Source organism: Astatotilapia calliptera, chromosome 16, assembly GCF_900246225.1.
Source record: "Astatotilapia calliptera chromosome 16, fAstCal1.2, whole genome shotgun sequence".
NCBI classification, from domain to species: Eukaryota; Metazoa; Chordata; class Actinopteri; order Cichliformes; family Cichlidae; genus Astatotilapia; species Astatotilapia calliptera.
This window is the reverse complement of record NC_039317.1, coordinates 26,315,732-26,334,109: the sequence shown is the minus strand read 5'-3', so window position 1 is coordinate 26,334,109 and position 18,378 is coordinate 26,315,732. Positions and strand designations below refer to the sequence as shown.

Below are 18,378 nucleotides of genomic sequence, written 5' to 3'. Positions count from 1 at the left end.
CGCTGCTAATCAAAGCCATTAGAAGCACGTTGATCAATGAGTAAAAACTGAATGACTCTCATTACGGAGCCCTAATCCAGAGAGAAACCCATGAAAATGACATGAAATGCAATCACTTGTGATTTAATGAATCATCCTGACATGTACTCTGCTCATCTGGTCACACCCTGATGACAAAATATTCAGTAAAGATGAACTAAAAGTGAGCCTTTATAGGCAAAGGTTTCAATTAGACACTTAAACCTCTTGTTTTGTCATACTGACAGTTTCACAGCTGAAAAAAAAAACTATCTGAAGATTAGACTATGCACTTCACTATCAGTTATACTGACAGGGCGGTCATAAACATAATCAGACCAATTGAGCCCAGCCAGGCAGAGAAATCTAAGCAGTGTCTCATGCAGAAAGATTCTGATCTTAAGGTTTTTTGTAAAAACCCCTCTGCAAACATTAATAAAAGCTGTCACCACTGAGGCGATCGTGACTCAAGAGTTGGCAGCTCGTCTTGTAATCGGAAGCTTGCCGGTTCGAGCCCCAGCTCGGACAGTCTCGGTCGTTGTGTCCTTGGGCAAGACACTTCACCCGTTGCCTACTGGTGGTCATTACCGGTGGCGCCAGTGTCCGGCAGCCTCGCCTCTGTCAGTGCGCCCCAGGGCAGCTGTGGCTACAATGTAGCTTGCCATCATCAGTGTGTGAATGGGTGGATGACTGAATGTAGTGTAAAGCACTTTGGGGTCCATAGGGACTAAGTAAAGCGCTATACAAATACAGGCCATTTACCATTTATCATTTACCACAAGGTGGCAGCGTTATACCAGAAAGTCAAATCATGTTTACAAACTCAAAGTGTTTTCCAATCGAGGCAAACAGATCAAAACACCAGTTTTACAACAATAAAACAAGACTCGAATAAATACAAAAGCATAAATAACAATAAACACTGTTAAAATTAATAAGCATTAATTGTTTATAAAGTTTTTGAAAAACCCTTTCAGATGCTCATTCAGATGCAGTCGCCAATGCAGATGGAGTCGCATGTTTAACTTGGGAGATGTTTGTGTTGCTGGATGCACTTCCTGACACAACCTTGTTTGTTTGGGCCTGGGGCTGACACTCAGAGCACATATGATTCCTGAAGCTGGGACTGGGTCTCCTCCCGCTCTTAAACCAGGGATGTTCACGCATAAAAGCATTGTTAATTACCCTCAGGCTTTCATTTTATTTAACTAATTATTTTATTATTAAAATAAATTAATTGTTACACATTTAGATTATAAAAAGATCATTTAAAAAAATCTGCTATGACAGGAAAACCAATCAACTCAAAGAAGAGAAAGAAAAAAAGCTAATTCAGTTTTTCTGTCATTTACTTAGTTCTTTTTCTTGCCATCCAGGGTTTAAGGACAACTATGTTTAATTTTTTAAGGTACATATTATTAATACTGTTTTTAAAAAGTCTTCAATTAACTACAGCTTTAACAGAATTTGAAGAAACAACAGCTGCAGTGAGTCAACCAGGGAAATAAGAAGAAGAATTCAAAAAGGAGGTCTCTGAAAGAAATGGGAAAAGAAAAAGAAAAACAGCAGCTCACTCACTGGTATAATTCTGCTTCTGGAGTGGATTTATATAGCGCTTTTCAAGGCACCCAAAGCGCTTTACAATGCCACTATTCATTCACTCTCACATTCACACACTGGTGGAGGCAAGCTACAGTTGTAGCCACAGCTGCCCTGGGGCAGACTGACAGAAGCCAGGCTGCCATATTGCGCCATCGGCCCCTCTGGCCAACACCAGTAGGCGGTAGGGTAGATTTATCATATCACACCATATTATCCAATATTATATTACATTATATTATATTATAATATGTTATATTATATCCCCTTTCACATTAGAGCCACAACAGGACCCACTAGAACATGGGAACAAGTAAAAGTGAAATATAAGAATATTCTACAGAATGGTAATATTTATCACTTATATTGCTTGTCGTCTCTTGGAAAGAGACCCTGGAATAATCTGTTTGTTTGTTCATAACAGCAACCAAGAAAAGGGCAGAGCAAAAAAAAAAGACAGGTGGTGGTCCTGCACCCCCTCGTCAACAAGTTGGTTAAGTGAATAATACCCTCACGGGAAAATCGATATCTCTCTATGAGCACACTGTCGCGCTGAGCTAAAGGATCCTGTCTGTCCCGCAATATACGCTGAATTCTGAGGACTCTCCTTATCAATCTTGCACCTTCCGCAATGGGTTGCTCGCGTAAACGGACAGGACATGGCTGCGACAGGCTTCCCAAATCCACCTTCGCTTTTATAGCCGTGGTCTCTCATCTTGATTACACGAAGTAATTTACAATTACTACTCTGAAATATGAATTACATCTGTAATAATCACATACATGTAATAGAATGTTAATAGTACATTTCCCTTTTTTAGGAAATGACCTGTGTGAAATCAATAAATGGATCAGGTGCTGCATTGTCTTTAGTTACATTGATGTTATTTATTTATGGTGAAACAGTGGTGGAATATCGCTGTTGCTTTCGTATGAATGACGCGGACATACCTGCGTGGCCGCGATCTAATCCTGTTTACATAAAGTAAACCTGCTCTGGTGGTGAACGTTTCAGAAAACAATTTGCAGGTTACTGATTACAGCAGGTACTTATACCTAATGGCCAGTTGACAATTTACATAGGTGCCAGCTTGCCAAAGGGTCTGAGTCAGCCCACTGGATGGGTTTACACAGCATGAAATAAATCTTCATGTGCATATTATAACAACAACAGACTCGATGTATGTGGAAAAACTGAGATGTTGTTGAAATCTCACTTATTTGTCTGAATACATGTCATTTCATCTGTTCATCATCTGTTTTTTTAAATGTTAAATTATTCTATAAAATTGTTCCCAGACATATGTTGATGTTGCAGGTGGTTAAGGGTGTTGCAAGGCTTCTAAAATCTCAGTCAGTAAAGTCTTCTTGTCTTACCCCAGCGTGATGCAGGCCTCTCGGACCACCTGGGAGCGCAGGTCTTTAGCTGACAGCTTGAAGGAAGCCTCAAGAAGTCGAAGCTGCTGAGGGAAACCTTCATAATCAGTGGCCCCCGCCAACATGAGGGAACGGACCTTCTTCAGCTACAGAGGAATGAGAAAAGAGAAAAAAAATGTCATGATCAAATATATATTACCTATCATCTTTATATGTAAGTGTGTGTGTGTTTTAAAGAGGACACATGTGCTTCCAGAATCTCACCGCAACCACTCGGTGCTCCCAGTCATGTTTGTCATCAGACAGCACTTCTCTGATCTTGGTCAGCTGGTCCTCGAGCTCTCTGTTAGAGTAGATCTGTGCACAACGGGACAGGAAGGGAAGCCACAATATTAGCAGGACTTATTTCAATATGGTGCACCAAAGTGACTGACCCCAAATCACCAGACTGTGCAGTTCCTCTAATGTCCACTAGAGGCTCAGGCAGTGAATCAGTCCCCACGTTATTAAAATGTCCAACTTTACAGCAGAAATAAACATGTTTACAGACTGATACAAAGACTGTTTTGGTGCAATGTTTTAATCAAGGCTTAAAGTTTGCATTGTCGGGGGCGTGGCTGTAGCTGCTAACTGCCTGTGAGGCTTTACCTCAGTTAATTGGAGTCCCTGAACTGGAGCTCTGCAAGGTGTTTGTGCTGTTGGAGCCTTTTGAAACATTTTTAAAGCAATAATCTGATTACTCTAGATAACCAGATAACCAATTAGCTAGCATTAACTGCCTTCCTACCCCACCCTTTTGTCTCAGTGCAGCCAAGAGCAATAAAGCTAGAATTATATCAGTTTTTTAAATGCTGTCTGTTTTGATTAAACATCCAGGTGGTGTGAGATGAAACATCGTGGATTCATTAAAGTCAATCTGACATGACATCCAGAAATCATGAACGCCTTTAAGTCATGTGGAAGTAGTTTTAAGGCACTTCATGATTCAGCTGTTCAGGTATTTTCAATAAAGCCAAGAATCCCAACCACATGATGATAGCACAGGTTGCTATCATCATGAGATGGACCAAGTATTTTGGACCATCACACAGGTGTGGACCAATTACCTCTAACACTCCTAAAGCCACACCCTCTGGGAAATCTAACTACCATCATACTAAAGCAAGGTTTCATATGGAGAATGTGGCCAGCTCACCTGGACCGAGGGCACGTCTTCAAAGGCTTTAATGAAATCCTCTTCATCAACAGCACCAGCAGCAGCTTCTTTACCTTTGAAAAATATACATAAGGCATTTTAAATGGTATTCAACAGCATCTTTTAAACTACGAATTTGACCAAAGAACAGAAGCCTTGGTTCAGTCATTAACAACCTGCTCTCAATGCAAGCACATCTATGACAAACAAAAAACTGCTGTCAAACAAAGATTTCTTTCTAAAACATAACGAATCGCCAGCCAACAGAGCTCGGCTGCCTGAGGGTAAACTGTTATGACCCAGGGTTAAACTAAAATGTGAATAACTGTTCATTAAATCAGAACAAATAGTGACTTTCAGCGGCAGATTATTTATTCCCAGCACTGAGCTGAGCTTGAACCTCTCCCTCACCCGTGGGCTTTGGCGTGGTGGCTGAGCTGGGTCTTCTGACAGAGCTCACTACAGTCCTCCTGCCACTGGGTGGTGCTTTGGAGGAGGAGGAGGAGGACCGGCCTCCGTCCACAGAGTCCTCATCCTCAAAGTTCTTATCTGCAAAAAAGAAGAAGAAGAAATGAGAAAGGGTGTAGGTGACTTAGGCTTTCGATATAGGCTGGCTGACTGTGAGAATTATTTCCCGTAAGGATCAATAAAGCACCGTTCAGTCATCGTTCAGAGGCTGAAATCATTCTCTTAAGTGTTAAACAGCCCTGAGTCATTGCTGCGTTGGATAACCTCTCAGGGGGGAGAGTGCAACACGGGCAATCTGTCAGGTGGTGTATGTATCTGTGCACGTTTTAATCATTCCATCCATCTGACTCTAATCTGGTTTGGCAGCAGTGCATACATGGCCCCCGGCGTCACCTGCCCAACGTGACCACTCACACGAGGGATTAGCCGGTGGTGATATCCGCCAGCTGAGGCACGGAGATAAAGGCGGTGTTTGCAGCCATGATCATGACCGCTGTCTGAGGACATTTAGAGACATTAACTTGCTGTTTAGGAATCAGGTTTGTGCCTTGTCTTTTATTTGTGGAGCCACGTATAATAAACTGATACATAAAATAGAAGCTTCATCCGCACAAGCTGCTCCCTGCATGAAAATCATCATCATGACCAAGAAATACAAAACATGACAGGGACAAAAAGGCAACAGGTTGGCAGACATGAGACGCACAGAGCCAGAGAGAGCAGAGCAATAACAGACAGACAGGAAGCTGTGCAGGGCGAGACGAGCGCGGCGAGGATGAAAATGAGGACAGATAAATGCATCGTTCTTACGAGGGCAGATTTTCTTGCACATCAGCTTCCTCAGCATGTCTCGGCAGCAGCCTCTAACACACACTCTCGCTTTCTTCGGGCATCTCTGTCGAATGGATTGTGTGTGGCTCCGGCACACTCCCAGACAAACCAGCCCTCTCCCTGAGGTGTGTGTGTGTGTGTATGTGTCACAGTAACATCACTGCTGATGCTGTTGGACTAAAGGCTCTAAAAACAGGGAGGGGTCTGAGGTTATGAAGCATTTTGTATTTACTGAGCACAGTTCCTGTACGATGACCACACTGTCGTGTTTAAATGCAGTTTCTCAAAAAGAAGTCAATAATGATGAAGCTTTATCTGTTGCTTATCGAAATGCAGGTCTCGGGGGAATCAGAGATGCTCAGACCTTCTTTATCCAGCCTCGTCCTCCAGCTTGTCTGAAGTGTTCATAAGCCAGCCGATAGATATTTCTTTCCCTGGGAGGTTGGAGGCATCCTGGCCAGTAGCCCAAAGCACCTCGCTTTTTGATGTGGAGGACAAACCCCTCCTGTATGCCCACGTTCTTCACCCTCTCTAAGAGACACTCTCCAGAGGAAGCTCCTTTCTACTGCTTGTATCGGTGATCTCATCCTTTGTCACTGCCCACACCTCGCGTCCATAGGTGAGGGTCGGAATGTAGATCACCAGTAAATCAATAGCTTCTCTGTGGCCCTCTGCTCTCTCTTCACCACAATAGACCAGCACAGCATCCTCATCACTGCAGACCGTCTCTCAATTGCTTACTCGACTCTCAACCCACTCATGATCAAGACCCCTGAGAAACACAGCCTTAGCTCTGTGACTTAGCTCAGCCAATTCTCATCCCAGCCGCTTTATACTTGACTGAAAAACAAAACAAAAAAACAACACAATGTGAGCTGGAAGTCGAACTGACACGTCACCCAGAACACAGATGATGAACACAACGTCTCAAAGAGCCAAGATGTGATCCTGGGTCCATGGAAGTGTGCACTTTAGAGTAAAATAACCAGTACAATCCACACACGAGGTGCAACCAAAGAAGCTCGGTGGGTGCTGAGAAAAGACGTGCAGATGCTATTCGCTCTCTATTCTCTATCGATCGATCTCTATGTGGCTAAACCTCTCAAACAATGAAAAGCCATTAGCTTACTGTAAACCCTTACTTTGCTGCCTGTAAAAAAAAAAGACGCACCCCCACGTGCACCTGATATTGGGATTCTCCGTCCCACAAATGCTGCAGGTTGAGTTCCGTTTTGTATTATTGAGGCCCAGAAACACGTGGGGCTGCAGACCCACAGGGCAGATTCAAAGTGTGATGCTGTGGCTCAAAGCTCTGAGCTTTGCAACGACCTACACGTGACAATTATACACTTACTCTGATAACTTATGCCCCACTTGCTCCAAATAACATTAACACACCCAAGAGAGGCCAATACAGCCATATCAGACACAACATAACATAACGTATTAAATCTGCAGTAAAGTGTCTGCTGTAGACATTCATGAATTTAAACTTTGTGATTAAATTCATTATTTTCTTTCCAAAATGTTGGACACTACAAAGACACCTGTGTACACACCTTTTAGGCCAATTTAATATCAAAAGGGTTGTTAGTAAATATGGCCCTATATGGACTTTCTTTCCTTGAGACCATGAGACAAAAGCCCCCTAATCAGTTGCCTGAACCACCCTAACTGACTCCTTTCATCTGTTTGGATTTATTTTTGTTTCTAGAACAGCTCTTTTAGGTATGATCCTTGCAATCCATCACACCACTGTTAGAAAGTCTGATTAAGTGGCCAAGCTGCTCATCAGCGCATCTATTTTTTTTCCATGTTAAAGGAAGTAATCAGTTATCAGACGTCATCCGTAGGCCAGCAAAACCAATAGCCAATCACCTAAACACTCGCCCCCTCGCCTCTTCGTAAAGGCTAACAGCTCGCACACCTAAGCAGAAAGCACAGCGCCCGACCACACAGATGAGAGTATTGATCACAGCTGTCAGAGCAGCTGCTGCCAGCAACGCTGACACAACGGCTGGATTGTGTGTGTGATTTATCCAGGGAGCAATTAAAGCGGCATGCAACATGAGATGAGCAGTTCTCTCTCTCACACACACACACACACACACACACACACACACACACACACACACACACACACACACACACACACACAGAAGAGTGTGTGCCACAGCCTGAGGCGGGTCATTAGAGCATCTGAAGGTAAGTGAGTGGTGACAGCAGCAATCAGCCCACAAGCCTCTGGACATCACCTCCATCTTCCTGTAAAGGTTTCATCACTTGTAACAGGCGGAGGTCGTGAGGGACGTCAGCAGTTTAATGTTTTGGGTTTTTTTGTCAGACTAAAACTGTTTGTTCAGTTTCTCATCGATCTTTACACAACTGTGATAAAACACAACACTGGTTACAAGTACTCTGGAAATGTATCAAAAGTATCTGCTGTAGCTGTGAAAGTAAAGCAGGTTTAACACCTCTGTGTTTTATCATCACAGCAAAGCAAAGACGCAACCAAACACGTGAGAAATACATTTCATGAGAAAACAACAACAGTTTATCTGCAGGGGAGAAACAGCAAAAATACTAATCATGTGACTTTAAAAGGGGACCAAGATCTGCATCCATATTACGTTTTTATTTCATCTTAAATTCACTTAAGTATCAGTTAGTTTCCAGCGTGGGTAAGAGAAGAAATGAAAGCAGGGACAGAGAGCAGGTTTGTGTGGGACAGGTCGGGAATTTTGCTTTGCAGAACTTAAAAACAGACACATTTGAATTCTGCAGGTTTGGCAGTAATCATGTCAAGGAGAGGAATACTGCATTTTATCTGAACTCACTAAATGCAATAAGCCTGAAAGGAAGAACTGTAATGAGTGCATCTTTCTAATTTTCTAGTCTTATAATGTCCACTCTACGACCCACAGTGATACAGTTTCTTTGGATAAAAGCTAAACACTGCAGTGTGGACTGTTGAATGTTGATAATTAAAATAGGGGATATTTTCTCAATGGGATAAAAAATGCTGTGCACTCCCACATAAGAAAAGGGACACTTGGTATACCCCACATCCAGCGCGAGTAACAACGCGATTACATCACCTCCTTCTGAATGGGTGTGTTTTAACCAAATTAACTGCATTTTTTTTTTTTTTAATTTTGTAGACACATATTCTCATTTCAGTTTTCATTTCTTATTTCACTGTATTAACTCGTTAGTGTTGTTTAACCCCCTCTGAAAATAAAGGTGCAAATCCTGTTGTTTGAGGACTGAGAGGTGTGCTGCCTTTTCTGTCCACTAGGTGTCAGGATACACTGTGGGTGCAGTGCACAGTGGAGCTGTCAGAGCTGGCAATAGTAATCTGCATGAAGCCCAGATTTATATAACAGCGAGGATCTTTTTATACAAACAGAAGAAAAGCTCAGGGGAACGGGGGATTAACTGAAAGTTTAGCTCAGGAAAATTCTCTAAATCGAGGACAGAGGGAGGGCCTCTTGCTATCCCACCAGCTCGCTCGGTTTTCTTCTTCACCTTTTTGTCCCTTGGTACCCCGTAAGGGAGCCCAGAAGAGTCCATCAGGGATCTTCATGAGGCCCAAGGCGGTGTCTCCATCACTCACTGCAGCAGTTTAGCTGGTGTTATATAAGACAGCTGACTGGTGATCAGTGTTATATCATAATAAAGACTTCCTATGTTTTCCTGAAACAACAGAGGAGGATTTTTTATTTTTTATTTAAAAAAAAAAAAAAAATCACCTTCTGCCTGCAAATTATGTGCTGATGAAATCTGATGTTTACCATCTCCTGAGATTTGCACAGTGTCCCATTTTATTTTAGACCTCATGACTTCTGTTCATACCCGTTTGTTACAGACGGGATTTGATCCGTCAAATTTCGAACAGAAAACTGAGCTTCTTAGAACCACCGAGCAGGAAGGAGCTCACGTCCCTGTGAATTTCTTAGCTGACAACAATCAACATGTGATCAGTTCACCTATAAATCTGTTTGTTCTTGTCTTTGTATGACTGAAAGAAAAGTTATGGAAATATAAAACAAAACCAGATTAAGAATTATAAAAATAAACACGGAATAAATTAATTTGAGGTAAAAAATGAACATAAGACGATAATCTAAATAAAAATAATTAGTAAATGAAATTATAATTACAGGAAAAAAAAAAATCCTAAAACATTTGACCCCCCCTTTTTTAAGGTGAATAAATACTGAAGTAAATTAAGACAATTATCAGCATTAAATTAATTGTTTTGGTTCACATTAACAGCTGATTTATTTCTCTTTATTTTTTAAATACTGCCAGCAAAAAAAAAAAAACAACCCCCCCCCCCAAAACACACCCAAAAAGGCCACTCACATACACTCCTCTTGTGGTGTTCAGTTTTTTTTTTTTGGCGCTATTTAATGAAAATCTGTCATTTTTTATCACTTCCTGTCCAACAGGATGGTGTGGGCAGTCTGACACAGTGGTCTCATTACTTCAGTGAGCCTGTGGCTACACATGTCTGTCTCTGTTTCACTAAAACTGTTTCCCCTGGTGTCACCCTGCTTTCAGGGTAGACAAAAAGCACAAAGAGAATTATCGATCACAAGTCCAATGAGCAACGAACACCTACTTTTATAATCCACTGTGGTGATGAGAAAAAGATCCACCTCACTGTCTGTCCCAGTGTTAAGACTCACTTTGTGCAGTCTTTGTTTCCCTAATAACCTTTTCCTCGGGTTTCTGATTTGCTTTTGATAGCACTTAACTTCATTTTTTGCATTATCACGTTTTTTTTTTTTAAATGAGAAAGCAGGATTAAGAAGCTAAATCCATACATTACATACAGACATGTAGCCAAATGAGGAAAGAGAGGCCAACAGAGAGTCAGACTAACAAGAAGCCAGAGCTAGGTGAAGTTGTTCAGGCAGATAAACCAGGTCAGAGCCTGAACCACGTCATTCCAGTAAGTGTGCACCTGTAGGAAGCTGCTCAGCACCTTGGGCTTTGACACATGACACAGGATTGGCTCTCAAACATTTGCACATGGCGGCGACCTCACACAATCAATGAGCAAATACTTAAATGATGACTGGCAGGTAGAATCAGCAGAAACGGAGCAGGTTTCATGACCTGATTCGGACTACCAGCACTACAGTTTAATGTGCAGAAGCAAATTTGGTCATATGTTTTATGGACATCCATGACCACCGATGGGTACTAGGGCAGGGCAATATGGCCAAAAATATTTATCACGATATATATTTGAAAATTTGTGATAATGATATAACTGACGATATAACTGACGTGAGACAAAATACTTTACAACTCCACAACTTTATTAGTGCAAAAAAAACAAAAACAAACAAAAAACCCATCAATGTATTTTCACTTAAACAAACAGCTGTTTTCTATGCAAATTCCTTGCTGACAGTTTAACCAAAAGGCATTTCCAGTGGAAACTGGCTGACATATCCTGAACTATAACCATGTGTAATATATCTACAAAACTTAAAAAGAGGTTATACACACACAATACGGTAATACTATGTTGAAGAACAGTACGTATCACTCGGCGAGGCTCCTGACTACGGAAGCCGTAATGCTATGACAATCCATCAAGCGGTGCGGCTTTGTAGCTTATCAAAGTCGTGCTAAAACATTTTTTTACAGATTTTTGAGCGCTGTGTAAGACATAAAAAGTTTGAGGTCAGTAAGCACAACCAGAATTCATACATAAGGCGCACCGGATTATAAGGGGCACTGTCAATTTTTCAGAAAATAAAAGGATTTTAAGAGCGACTTATTTTCCGAAAAACACGGTAATAACGATGGTCCGCTTGCATGCTCTACCAAAAATTGTACTTTGGTGTGTATTTGACGAAAGCCAAACCAGTTCCACACCACTGAAGTTGCACCATTTTTACAAACCAATTCTGGTTCATCCCTTCATTCAACGATCCGCTTTCGCCCTTCTCGTTCTCCGTCGCCGCCATGCTTTTTCTGCCACGTGCGTATGAAAACAAAGGCACTGCGCATGCGCGTTTGACCCATATTCTATCACGATATTTCATTTTCTTATCATTGCCTAACATTATACCGGTATTACTGTGAACGGTATGATATGGCCCAGCCCTAATGGGTACCTTTGATGTTTGACTCTGACACTCAGACAGAATTACCACTTAAATGCACTATTCGCCTGGAATACCAGCTTATCCTGCTGACTTGGTAACCCAAATTTGGACAAGCAGAAGAAAATAGATAATAGAAAATGGATATCTATTTTTAAGAGTAAAAGAAAAAGAATCACCAAATGAGAGCAAACTGCATCTACAGCTGAATCCTGCAAACAGATTACATTGGATTTTTCTAACAAATACATTCTCTGAGATTAAAATCCTTCTCAGAGGACAGCAATTACTGGCATTGCAAGAAACTCCTTAAAAGGTTTGTTGACTTTATTCCAAAAACAAGGGTTGAAATGGAAGTTATACTTTGAATTTGCTAATATTGAAGTCTCCCATAGATTTCTATTTAGCATTAATTAACATTCTCTCAGTGTTTCCAGTGACAGTGTTTGCTTGTTACTGTTTGGGATTTGCTTCACATTCAGGTCTGTGCTCCCCCAAATGAGCCTGTTCACAAACTATTTGCACAGATTGTGAGTGCAGCAGAGTCTGTTTCCCGAGCAGAGGGGCCACTGCTGTACTGGCCTCTTATTGTGCCCATCAAAGACGCTGTTTAAACCCCAGAATCACAGGACTAGAAGGGCTGTCTGCACGATTCACTTGGCAGAGAGCAACAGTAAGACAAAAGCATCATTCAAGAGGTTTATACTCATCTCTTCATTTCTGTGCATCTCCCTTTGTTTTATATAAAGTCCTCCAACACCCCCCACCCCACCCCCTTACACAGTCTCGCTCGCATCAGCTGTGTACTGATGAACAATTATTACAAAATTATTTATTTGTGCGTAATATTAAAATTACACAAGAGGGGTTTAAATACCTCATTCAGCTAAAATAGAAGGCATCTTTCATTCAGATAGTTCTGAGAATAGTTGTCTGGTTCTTTTGCGTCAGCAGTGGTCTAACTATAGCAAACACACTGGTATGTGTGGCTCTTGTTTGATAGCTATCTCTTAACTTTGTGATGAGTTGCTTTGTCATTTTGCTGATATATAATCAGATGTATAATAAATGTAGGCCTTAATCAACAGACGCTGAAACTCTGGTGAAAGTTTATTTACAGAGGAGTTATAAAAGTCTGCACAGTCATTTATAAATGTGTGAACTGACAGTGAATTCCCTCTGGCAGGGGGGGTGCTGAATGATTTTGCAACCGAAAACATTAAAAACAGATGATGTTGACGTCTCTTGTAACATTTAACTGTCCTGCTGTGATCTAGTTTTTGCAAACAGCTGGAAATTTGTACATTTTGCTAATAAACTCAGTTGGCAATGAAGAGTGAACTCATTTGCTCCCAGCTGTCGACATGCAAAATGTATGTTTGAACCTTCTATTTTTATCAGTATGGCCTCTTCGAATCAAAGACATTTAAAGAAAAGGTACTTCTTTGGTGCTTTAAAGCCAAATCCTCCTCCACACAGTAAAGCAGCCAATGGCAGCAAATACACAGCATGCACACACCCACACACACACATTAATGAGCTTGTTAAGCTCTCTGCAAAGCACCACTTTCACTGTGTGTGTCACGATCAAACAGCTTCCTTAGAATGAAGCGCTCTCCTTTCTCCTCGTTCACACACTGGAGTTATACTTGAAATCAGGTTTCACAGCTCAGAGAATCATTTCATTTCTCATTTTACAGACAGTCCCCGACATGATGTCACATGAGTGAAGAAACTCTGTGACTCTTACAACCTGAATTAACATGTTTTGTTTATTTTCCAGTCAAGAAATAGATGCTTAAACTGGCTGTCATGATGAGGCTGAGGATGCAGATCTGCTCATCACAGCTGAACACTGAGGGAAACAAAAACCTGCAGAGTCTGCAGGGTTTATGTAACAGCAGCAGAGCACAGAAAGGGGCTTGTGAGAGCTCACACACACACACACACACACACACACACACACACACACACACACACAAAATGCCTTGGGAATTCAGCCAGTCACAAAAACACTGTGATTGTGTTCAAGAAACTGAGAAGTGAGCAGCTGACATGGCGTCCCACCCACCCACCCACAGCTCTCCTCTGTGGTTATAAATACAGCCTGGATCTGAAGCCTCAGTGTGCGCAGATCTGGAGAAATAATACAAACTTCTAGCTCACATCCGAGATATCCACACAAGCTATCCATCTGAACGATGCGCCACGGTAAACCAGACCTCCAAACAGTTTATACATGATTAGAAATCGTCAGAACTCACTGATTTTACAAGTGATTTTAAATAGATTTGGCTTGTTACAAAGATGGAGCTGTATTTATGATACGGGACAATTTAAAGTTTTAAATGCAGCTTTTATTAGCAAACTTACAGCTTATTTTGTGTTGAGAGCAAACACACAGATGCTTGGAGGTTTAATATCTGTGCATAAGTGAGCCTTTGTGTTTCAGTAGTTCTTTCTCCTCTCTGTAGTTTATAGAAAATAAAACATTTTATATGCATGAAATGTATATCATACATAAGAAAGGAAATGTAAAGAAAATGGAACCAAAACAATAAACAGACTACTCCCACACACTGTTATGAAAACCTAAATATTAGTCACAGAACCGCTCCTTTTTTTGCAGCTGGTCTTAAAGTCAACATTTGGCTTGCTAGCATTAATGAAGCTTTGAAACAAACTGCACTGGATTTATTTGGCTAATTTTTGTGGCCCATACTACTCTGCTTCCAGGTAAAATCACCCCTGAGCAGCTCGAGATTACCTTCGCCTCACCCCTGTGGCCGTGTGAAAGCCGAGCACAACAGCAGAAATGAAGCATGAAGCGATCGCAGCAGGTCTGGAACACGACCAGGATCGCCCTCACACCGCCCCACACGATGTCATCTCTCCTGTCAGAGGAGCGCTGACAGTCTGTTTCTGATTTTATGTTGACCTGCAGAATGTTTATTTGGTTCCTGCTTAATCAGAAATTCACCAACATATCACACGCGCAACATATTTATAGAAACTAAGCGAGTGGAAAGGACTCTTGTTTATTTCTACATGTGCTGTATCAGTAGTGGAAAATACTGCAGCAAAATAAATCTCTGACTTCATGTTTCCTAAAGCCTGTTTCGCCCACTTCATCAGGTTTCTTGGAGCATCCGCCTATTTAAAAACGCACCACTCCCACTGTGAGGATGACCTGCTTTCTTCATACAATTCAAGTGCTGCAATAACTTTAGTTCCACTTTGGTTCTTAAAAGAGCTGCTGCTGACTGCTGCTCTGCCAGTGACTGAACCGCTGATGTAAAACTGCAAAACAAAATTCATGTCGGGGCTGGCTGCTTTTATAACGAAACGTCAGCAGAAGCAAGATTTTTTTTGTCCTTGTATACTCCTACCATAAACCGAAGGTGTGCTTATCAAAAATTATACGCACAAAAATATATAATTGAAGGGATTATGTAACAAATTATCTAAATGATATAGAGAAATGTGTAACCATTTCCAGGATAAGGAAAATCAAATTGTCCCTCGTGGCTTCAGGCACCAGCAGGCATTCTCCAAACAAGAGGCAAAAAAATGTGACACTACCATGTGCACTGCATGGAGAAATCACAGTGTGACCGCTGAAAGCTGCTGCAGCTTCGTCACAGCAGTCACACTTATAATTATAACGCCACGCTGCTGCAGAAACAACCGGAGACTCCCTCCTCGATTGCCAGAGCTATCAAAAAAGTACAGAAGTGGCTCAGAGCTCAGTTTGCAGCAGAAAAAAAAAAGATTACATAAAAAGATAAAAACTCAAACACAGAGCAAAAGAGACGATGATAATATTTTGGGTGTTTCAAAGCGTGTGGTCTGAGAGCTCCTCGCATTTCCAGTCTTACCTTCTCCAGCTGTCATGGTGCAAAGCTGCTGAGCAGAACAGGAATGCAGATCCACAGCTGATCGCTCCACCGATCGGTCAGCTCTAACCGAAGTCTCTGCCACCTCTCTCTCTGTTTACCTCACAGTACTGCCACAGAAATGGCTGCTTTGTTTTGCTCCCTCCCTCGCTCTTGTCGATTTATCCCTCCACAGTCTCTCACTCTGCTCCCTCCTCCCTTGTCTCCTTCCCTGAAAAAACAGCCTGTCTCTTTCCATCTGTCTGTAGTCAACCATCTAGAGAGTGAGCAATTGTATATTTTTGCACTTTTGAGATATTTTTAATCATAAAATTAGTCATTTTAGCTGATCTGTAACAGATAAATGAAACACTAAATGGATGGGATACACCAAGAGAGCTGTAAAAACACGATACTTGTGTAACATATAGCACTTTAGTTGCTGAAATAGCTCAATTTTGTGAGAGGTAAAGCTACGTTTCGTAATTACCCTCTGCAACTATATCTATTACCACCAGGGGGCAGCATTTTACCAGTGGGAGTATTGAGATGTTTTGGGATGTGTGCTGCCCTTAATTTAATTTCTGACATTTCTTTTAAGTCCTACTCCCTATTCCTTCCGAGGCTTTGTCTTTTCCCCCGGATGCCGACCACAACGGTTAAATAAAAGGTGCACTGACTCACTGCTTCCTCTTGTGGTAAAAAGTGATAATACATAGTTGAGCTTTAGCTGACATCCCTCCAACACTACGCATCCTTTAGACATGAATTCAAAGCTGCTTTTTTCAATCTCTTGTCCTTCAGTTAACTTTGGAACAGTTTAAACTTCTGCCCTTTGCAAAAAAGAAGAAAAAACCCCAACTGGATTTATTACAGTTTTCCACTTTTATTAATTTAGGAATATTTTTTCTCTTAGTTCACTTTCATTTTTACTGTGTTATTTAATCAGTGTAATTACTTTCAGTTTTAGACTGAATCATAATTACTGTAATGTGAAGGGTTTTCAGGGGGAAGATTTGGGGACAGAGCAGAATAGAATAGAACCAAAATTCAACAGAAAGCTTTATGCGGGTTTTTTTACTCACAGTCATGTAGAAATACCAGACTCAATAATCAGATGCAGCAATGCTTCATCGGGCCAGTTGTGTAAACAAATTTGACCAACCTTACAAAAAAATAAATAAAACTAAAGACATTTACTGTAATTCTTTCTCATTTCAGTTTCATGTGTGCACATCTTCAGTTCAGTGTTCGCTCTTAGCTTTTTGCTTAGTTTTGGTACAAAAGCACAAAAAACCTTTGCAGTGCCTGAGTTATTATGAAAGTGAACTACAACTAAAGTCAAAACTTAAAGTTTAATGAAACTGTTAGGTTAATCAAAATAAAATTTAAAACTATACTTTAAAAAAAAAAAAAACCTGACTTACGAAGACCCCATTTAACGAAAAATTCAAGTTACGAAGGCACTTAACGGCAATATCTCTGCCCGTGTTACGATGCCCGTGTAACGAAATCCACTGGCTCTGATTGGCTGAGCCCAGAATGCCCAGAACGCCCAGAATGCCTTCCGAATCATGTGACAACCCCCTTGGCTTTCGTATTTGCGCTTCGTTGTTCCACTTGAACGACTCAAAAGGCGCAATGGGTGCTTCGACTTACAAAAAATTTCGACTTAAGAAAGACCCTCGGGAACTAATTAATTTCGTAAGTCGGGGTTCCACTGTATATATTTTTTTTAATATATAGATGAAACATCTATACTCTCTCTCAGTTTGGTCACACTACCATCCTCAGGCATCCATGTATGTGTTCGTTGAAACTCTAAATGACTGTTAAATTTAGCCCCTGACAAATGTGCTCATTGCATAATAACATTAACTGAGCATTTTCAAACAATATAAACTCAATGAAACATCAAAGTTGCGCTTCAAACTACAGTTTAACACAATTACAACTGAAGTACAAGAAAAAAAATGTAAAACGAAATAAAAATAAAAAGGCCTATAATAACTCAGTGCAGTATAACAACCCATTTCCTCAATGCTTAGAGCTTATTATAGTAACCATTGTCCTTGATGTAAATATGTAAGAAAAACTGTGTATGTTTCTGTTCTGTGTCCTGTTTGTTGTATATGTGTCTTCTAGCTGCTGTTACAACCAAATTTCCCCTTGTGGGACAATTAAAGGATTATTCTATTCTATTCTATTCTATTCTATTCTTATTTTGCTGTCACGGCACTCACTGCCCATCCACATTAACACCAGACATTCCCCTCTCTCTAAGACTGACAGATTTCAATTAAAACAAGTCACAGAGTCAATTTCAGTTGAGCTGTGAAAGAGACGAGTCGAGCCAAGCAGCTGATCGTGATGGATATAAAGGCTCAATATCTAATAAGCGCTGAAATGAGTCATGTGTACATGCTCCTCTCAGTCCTCCAAGTTAACTTTCACACAGCAACATGAACACTGGCTAAAGTGTCCACCTTTATTTATTATTAGGACTCACGCTCAGGAGTTGCTTCATATGTCCTACGGAGCTGAGCAATATTATTTATCCTCAGTGTCTGAAATTAAAGGAGATTACAAAGAAACTGACTGATGAGAACATTTTTTCTGGACTGGCTATAAGTAAAAAACAAGGATTAACTAAAGGGGGGGGGGGGGGGGGGTGTCAGGTGGGATTTTTTTCTCCACTTTGATGGATTTTATACAGATCAATTTAAGGAGTCGAATAAACAGAACAAAGAAGATGAAAATATGGTGCAAAAATAACCGATAAAAATAGCAGGAAAGAGATGAAAGAACTTCAGTGCCGACTGAAATGCTGTGTCATCATCTTAACATTGCGACTGTGACTCAGCAGGCTGGTGAATACAGCTTAAAT

General features: G+C 41.0%; 1 protein-coding gene across 25 annotated transcripts in view; it reads right to left on the bottom strand.

Annotated features, from left to right (window-relative positions):
* clasp1a (cytoplasmic linker associated protein 1a) overlaps positions 1–18,378 on the bottom strand; it is a 98,643-nt gene that overhangs the window by 45,226 nt on the left and 35,039 nt on the right. For 24 of the 25 annotated variants that reach the window (XR_003269959.1, XM_026144801.1, XM_026144808.1 and 21 more), the window contains 4 exons: positions 4,601–4,738; positions 4,190–4,263; positions 3,259–3,351; positions 2,995–3,140 (listed from right to left, as the gene is read on the bottom strand). Coding sequence is in view for 24 of the 25 variants with exons in the window: in XM_026144801.1 (XP_026000586.1) it covers positions 2,995–3,140; positions 3,259–3,351; positions 4,190–4,263; positions 4,601–4,738 (451 nt within the window). In the remaining variant the exon portion in view is untranslated. Of the gene's footprint in view, positions 1–2,994; positions 3,141–3,258; positions 3,352–4,189; positions 4,264–4,600; positions 4,739–15,494; positions 15,854–18,378 lie in introns of those variants that run through there. The other variant, XM_026144824.1, reaches the window with a different exon arrangement.